Here is a 7,348-nt window from a genome sequence, read left to right on the forward strand (position 1 = left end):
GATTCTCCTGTTGTGGAGATTTGGGTTTTTTTTATACTATTTCCAAAATGAAAGACCTGTTTAAATGGGAAGGGAGAGAGTTTTCAGAAACACACAGAAGAGGCGCAATAACTTTTTTAATGTTTTTTGTTCCTAACCTCCTGTTAGTAGCATCAGTTTTAGATGATGCTTTCAGCTCTGCATATTCATCTGCTCATGCTTAGTGTCCTGCAAAGAATCCACACATGCCATCTAAGTCACACAAGTACTGCTTTAGAAATCCTCTGCAGATCCTGTTGTCATTTGCATGCATAAGGATGGAGCTCCTAAACCCTTGGCCTCTTCCAATGCCATTGCCAGTAGGAAAGATAATAAGGCATTGAACAGGAATGGCAAGAAAGTCTATACTTCTCAACCCTGGCCTTCAGAGCTATAAATTGCCAAGTTCATATGGCCAAATACCTCCTTGCCGTGTTTTCAGATATGCAAAAAATAATTTCTGTCCTGCCAGCTTCATATTCTAAATCTAATGAGCATGCTTTCATCTGCAGTTTGGGTCTCTGAGCATACCATAGAGTGTTCCTATGATGCAGTTTATAGAGCTGCAGCCACAAGGACTGTATTGTGTAGATATGCCTGGCTTAGGTTACAGAGTCTGCCTGTGGATGTTAAATCCATAGGTTCATAGGTCTTTAGTAGGCTATTGACCACTAGGGCCTTAGTAAGCCTAGGGATGCACCCCAACCCAGTTGTATCCCCGAATACCTTGGCTGTCTGCTAGGAGGGGGACTACCTTAGTAAGGAGGTAGATAAGGAATTTGGGGGGGCTGTTAACTGAAAAATATTATACTTGCTGACTGCCTTTGTCCATCAAAGACATGGAAGCCAGACCAGGGGTGAATTTGTGATTTCTCATCCAATGGTCAAGGGTTCATTTGAATAGGGCAGGGATGAACTCTGCTTCACATGAATGGGGAGCAAAGTAAATTGCTATGGATTGAACCCAGGACCTCGCACATGCAGTGCCTATCCTCAGCCACATCCCCTTGCTTACTGTTGCAGATTGCCATTGCTCCCCTAAAGAAAGCTGCCCTTTTTGATAGCTCCTATGTTGAGGTTTTGAAGCACATGGAAGAAAGGGGCAAGTTATTTTCCCATACCAGGCAGATGGATATCTTACACAGGAATGCAGCATCTCCCTTATGCTGCACTGCAAAGTGTGTCATCCTTTGTATGAGACATTAAACCAATGTCCCATCTGCTTGAGCTGATGGTAGCTCAGGTTGATGTAAAAAAAATCCCATGGTACCTATTTAAAAAATACCATGGTTTGTCTCCCTTGAAAAAAGGCTACTAGCTTAATGGGACTAACTTGGATAACAAAAGGATAAATAGGTAAAAATAAGTTAATGCAGGGAGTAAAACGGCTTTTTCTGTCACCATACCTCAAGTATAGCAGAAACTATTTCTCTAGTCCAGAGCCCTTCTTCAGGAAACCTTTTAAACCAGGCAGCAAAAGTCAGGAAAACGGCAATATAAAAAGAAATAGCTATAGCAGAAGAATTCTAAGATAAAGGAAACGTCTCAAGGGGTTTCCCAATCAAAAGAGTGCATTACTATTTATGCACTCCTTTCCCATCCCCAGCTTGACCAGCCCCTCAACACAGCAGGCAACCTTTCTTGTTCCCAGCCAGGAAAGCGATTTTGCTCCAGGATTTTTCTGGTTCCCAAGAAAGAAGACACTTGAAGACAAGTACTGGATATTTCAGTTATCATTTCCTTTCTAAAGATTCCAGAGTCCAGAATGTTAACCTTACAGACTATACACAGGCTTCATAAGGGTTAACACAAGGTGTTCACTTTGAGGTACTTTTTCTGAATTCAAAAAACAGCCCTACCACAGTACTTTTTCTATTTATTCAGAAATGTTGCTCCAAGTGTACACCTTGTGGGAACCTTTATGAATCCCCATGTATCTTGTTCTATACCAATCCTTTTTAGTAACCCTGGATTTCAAGGATGAACACCCCCCATGTTAGGGTTAACAAACTGTGTGTTATTTAAGATTTTTGTTTCTGGATTACATTTTCAATTTACATCCTTACCGTCTAGTCTTTTCACAGATCCAAGGGTATTTATAGAATGCCTGGCTTCAGAAGCTGTCTTGTGCAGACTTCATGGAGTCCACATTTATCCCTACCTGGATGACCTGAGTCATCTTGGCTAAATCCGTTCAAAACACCCAGACATCCCTTTTCTTTTTCATAAACCTCTTTCAAAACTAGGCTGCAGTCTAAACCTGGAGAAATCCATCCTAATTCTCTCTTCTAGATTAACATTTCAGGGATGCCTTTTGGACAGTTCTCTCATGATAGCCTATTACTCCCCAGTAAAGGTCTCGTTTTACTATCTACAGTTTTCAGAGCTGGCTCATCAGTCCACAGCCACTACAAGTAAGTTTCTCAAAATTCTAGGCTGTATGGCTTTGACTATTCTGATGGTTCCTTTAGCCAGACTTTTTTTTTTTTATATGGGAAGATTTAGTAGTTGAATCCATTTGGAATTGACGTCCGCATCCTTTGGCCTTTCTTATGTAAGTTTTGGGTTTGTGAAGAAAGAAATCCTCTGATGACAAATCAGATTAAGCCATTTGGACAGCTGAGGCACTGACAGGAAAGGACGGGCATGCCCATCTGGAGTGGTGGGGATGTACTTGTGTGCATCTCATGGGGTCGATGCCTGGTGCTGGCTGAGGATGCATGGAAGGCCTGAGCCTACTGGAGACTAAGTGGGGACATTGACTACGTTTGCTCTGAAGAAGTGACCATACTCCAGAATGTCTCCATTACATGTCTGCACCAAGACTTTACAAGTGCATATGGGGGAGAGGAGGGCATAACAAATGCTCCTGGCAGAAATATGACACTGCACTGGAGTCCTTGATGATCTCACCATCCACTGACACAGGGTAAGGTAGATCCCTGGGGAAGAAGAACTTGTGGCAGTTAATGGGGAGCTAGCCTGTGAAGTAGTGCTTAATGTGCATGATTTGAAGGATTCAAATGTGTAGAAACACACATCTCTGTAATCTTCTGTATACTATGTATTCAATCTCATCTAGTAGCTAAAAGGTGGAAGTAAAAAGACGAATTAGGAACATAATAAAAAAAAAAAAAAGTCACCACAGTATTCAGCTTCACCAACTCCTTAAGGTGGGGCATATGGATCTTATGGAGGTAGACATGACAAACAGCTGAGAAGGGCAAAAATAAGTAAATAAACGTCACCTGGCTTTTCTGTTGAAACTTGTGCTGGGTTGCTAGAGTTGTTCTCTTCATTTCTTGTATTTGCTTCCCAGGGTGTAACCAGTCCTGTATTTCTTGGAGGTTCAGTTTACAGTGATTTCGTCATACTTTTGACCAAATCATTTACTGTAAATATTTGCCATTTGGACTCCAGCCTTTTGATCTATTCAAATGCTGTTCACAGGACAATTTGTGATTGCAGATGTGTATAATCTAGAAATATTGTGCCCAATATTCTAACAAAGGTGTAGCGTTTGAATATTTTGCAGTGGCATGTCAGATACTTTGTTCAAGTTTTCCAATATATGTTTCCTTTCCCTTCCAAATAGTTTGTCTCATGCTGTGAGCTTTCTGTTATAATTTGCCAGATGCATTTATGGCATTGTGTTCTGTCAGTCTTGTATCTGTAGTTCAAAATGTTCTCCTATACCTTTTGTTTTATTGACCATACCTCTTCATACTTTGCTTTGCCAGTATGGTCCATCTTTAATAATTTATAATATTTTGATAAGAAAAGGGCATCATCTTACTTTATGGGTTTCTTATGTCGGGATTTCATAACTATGGCTGTAGTGTGCTACTGTGTTATACTTTTGCTGTTTTTTTCACATTAAGATAATGCTGTATCTATATATGTGTGTGTGTATATATATAGATATATATATATATATATATATATATATATATATATATATATATATATATATATATATATATATATATATATATATATATATATATATATATATATATATATACATACATGTATAGCCAAGTTGGAGAATTAATAGATGTATCACAACATTGTAGTAAATGGGATTGTGGTAGCAAGTCAAATGCAGCTGAACAAAGTCTGGATGGCTTGGTGTCATGTCATCAAGCAGTTTAGCATAGCTATGCCTGTTTGTGTAAATGAGTGTGTCCCCGAGTACAATGTACCTTTAAGTACCACCCAGCTCTGTAGGAAAATATCACACACCAAGTACTGCCCACTTGCACAAACAGGACATGAGAAAATGGATGTAATCACGTCAGACCTGTGATATGGCATTTCATAAGTTCACAGGTCGCTGGTCATGTGAGACATAACTTCCCTTCAAAGGTGAGAATCAAACCTTGTACTTCATGTCTGTGGGGTGAACTCCTTAACCATTATGCCAACCCCCAAAGATTCAGACTTGCACTCTTGCTACAGGAAGCAGCTCATTAACAAGTTGGGGCTTTAGTCCCCTGCACTAACTGCCATTGGGTCATAGCTAATCAAAACTGACCTGTTCAGATGCAAGTTAAACATTTCCTTTAGGGATGCTACTCCCTCTTGCAGTCTTCACTTGTAGATCTTTGTTTCACACTTCCCTTTTGCATAAATATAAGAACTCCAAGGATGCGGTAACACTGGAGAAAAGGGGAGGTTTCAATGATGTGTGGTTTCTATGAAGTCAGGTTGTGACTGAAAAGGGCATTATGACCAGTTCATTTACCTGGTTAACAATTGGCAAGTAAAAATGTCAGTGAATTTGTATATTCCCTGCCAAGCATTTCCTTCAAACTGGGTGTCTTTCAGAAGGCTCTCATACTGTGGTGCCCATCTTATCACTACAGGAACTGTGAGACTACTCTGTAAAACAGCGCAGGACAGGGAGTGCCAATAATTTTATTTATTTGTATTTCTTAATAGGGATAGAGCACTGATGCACAATGGACATTTCTCTGACAGGTGGAGGGCTGAGAGAACTGGAATCAAACCCTGAACCACTGGAAATAGCTCATTAACAATGGAAATCCCTCTGTATTGCCAAAAATGGCATACAGTTAAGAAATGACATGAATAATGACCATGAGTTATCTCTCTCTCTCTCTCTCTCTCTCTCTCTCTCTCTCAATGCCCTGGAAAGCCTCATTGTAGAGTATATCAGATGCTGGACAGTGCTGTGACAAATCTACCAAGGAAACTATACCAGTCCATAGACGAAGGTTCACCAGTACTATGGACAAAGCTGTAGGAAAAGAACAGAGAATTAGTGTGCTTGGACCTACTTATATCCACCCTACATGCATAGTGATACAGTAGGTTTGTAGTAAACAGGATACTACAGTCCTCCATCCTCCTGTCTGCTTGTCCTTGTAGATCTTGATGGGGAGTGGGCCTTGGTATGTGTACACAGTTTACTTGTAGGCCTAAATTGGTATCAGTATCTTCTAAAGGGAAGTTGTCTAATTTAGAAGATAGGAGAGTTGTGGAGATGAATACCACTGTCTGTCAGCTCTGTTATCTCATGGAAGCCAGCACACTACTAGGGGCATGACATGCATTTGGAATGGAGTAGGATGGATCTGTTTAACATAAAAATGCTGTTGCTTTGGCAGTAGAGGAATGTGGCCTGAAGTTTTGAAGCATCTGTCCCATGTACTGTTCTGACTTACTCTGCCATTTCTTGACTTATACAGCCTATAACTCAAATTGGTATTGTGCTCCTCAGCATGCAAACATTTCAGGATGCAGCCAGATGTAACTGTGGACAATGATGGGAGGGGAGCTATGATGTTTTGCTACATATTGCTTATTATAATATATTCTCTTGCATCCTCTGTGTGATTGTGGACCATATCAGTACTATGTTCTAAAACCTTTGCCTGCATGTTTTGGGTGCAGTGTCCTGAAGAGGTGTATGGTGCATTTCATGCATGCTGCAGCAGAATTTCTAGCAGTTTGGTGCTTATATGCATAGATGTGTTTGCCTGATACTGGGAGGATGGGCTGGTTATACCTATGGTGCAGCCTTTTGAGTAAGTAAAGTTATTAACGGAAATCCATTGGTAAATGTATAGGATAGTAAGTTTAGTGGTGAGAGAGGACATGCAGGTGGTTGGTGTGACAGAGCAAGATGCAGAGGACAGGAAGAAATGGAAACAGTTGATCTGCTGTGGCGATCCCTAACGGGAGCAACCGAAAGAAGAAGTAAGTTTAGTGGATAGAGTACATTTTTTACAACTTTATTGTAGAAAGTAGCAACAATAGCAGTAAAGAGGGCTTGTACATTTTGTAGATCAGTACAAAACCTGTATAAATCGTCATTTGATTATTTTTGGGTGGATTGGGATCACATGACAAGTTACTATAACTATTTAAAATGTTTTAAGACAGTTTTTATTACATCTGAAGAAGTCTTTGTATTTAACGAGACGAAAAGTGCTTCATGTTTGAGTGTTATTTTATTTCATCTTAGTAAAATCTACGGAGTGAATCACTTTGCCTTTTGCCTTTCTGTTTGCCATTTTTGGGTAATTGAACTTTTAGGAGTTGTCTCATATTATGCAAACACCTTACATGTCAGTTGTTTAACAGGTTTTCCCGTCATATGGCTGTGGAGTTGTCTCGAGTTTTGGACAATTCAGTTCCTTTTTTTTCTTCATCTTCAGCCACCTTTATTGAATTATCACTTGTGACATAGGCAGGTTTGCATTTATATAAAAGTAATCAAACTATATTTACATAACAAGCATTATACTTCACATGTATTGCTATGTATCGTATAACCTGACATAAATTATTCAATTGACAGTAAGTGAAGCTGTTAAAATATTACCGTTGTATTGTTCAGTATGAAATAGTTGCTGAAGTGGAACTCTGAAGTAGTGTTTCAGTACTTTGTGTTGTATAATCAAGCTTATTCTGCTGTATGCACTTGGGTTAGTTTAGCAGTTTAGATTGTGAGCATGAACAGTAACACAAATGAAGTACTCCAAAGTTGCATTACGTTACTTTACTGCTGTTAATATGATTAATTGATATCTAAGGTAGTAAAGACATTGATACCTGAAAGCAAACAGTGCTATTTCTAGGTGATTACTTCACTTTTACTTATTTAAACAAATTGTTTTGCAATACATTGCACAGGCACTTGAAGGCAAACAGTGTTTTTCAAAGGTAACTGTTTCATTTTTACTTAGCAAAACAAATGGTTTTATAGAACATCAGTAAAAAATGGTGGGTCGCTGTATTCTGTGATGTCCACATCAACCTTTCTTGTACTTACTATTTTATAATTACTGTTTTTTTTAGC

General features: G+C 39.2%; 1 protein-coding gene across 1 annotated transcript in view; it reads left to right on the forward strand.

Annotated features, from left to right (window-relative positions):
• The window catches only part of CCHR2.PART2H9orf85 (chromosome chr2.part2 C9orf85 homolog), a gene marked incomplete at its 3' end in the record, with an annotated part of 415,323 nt that extends 408,593 nt beyond the window's left edge, over nucleotides 1-6,730 (forward strand). The window contains exon 4 of the mRNA XM_044064395.1: nucleotides 6,631-6,730. Coding sequence (XP_043920330.1) covers nucleotides 6,631-6,730 — 100 coding nt within the window. The remainder of the gene's footprint in view (nucleotides 1-6,630) is intronic.
• Nucleotides 6,731-7,348: the final 618 nt, after the last annotated feature.

The sequence above is a fragment of the Protopterus annectens genome, chromosome 2.part2 (genome assembly GCF_019279795.1).
Source record: "Protopterus annectens isolate FY-2018-M chromosome 2.part2, PAN1.0, whole genome shotgun sequence".
Classification (NCBI taxonomy): Eukaryota; Metazoa; Chordata; order Ceratodontiformes; family Protopteridae; genus Protopterus; species Protopterus annectens.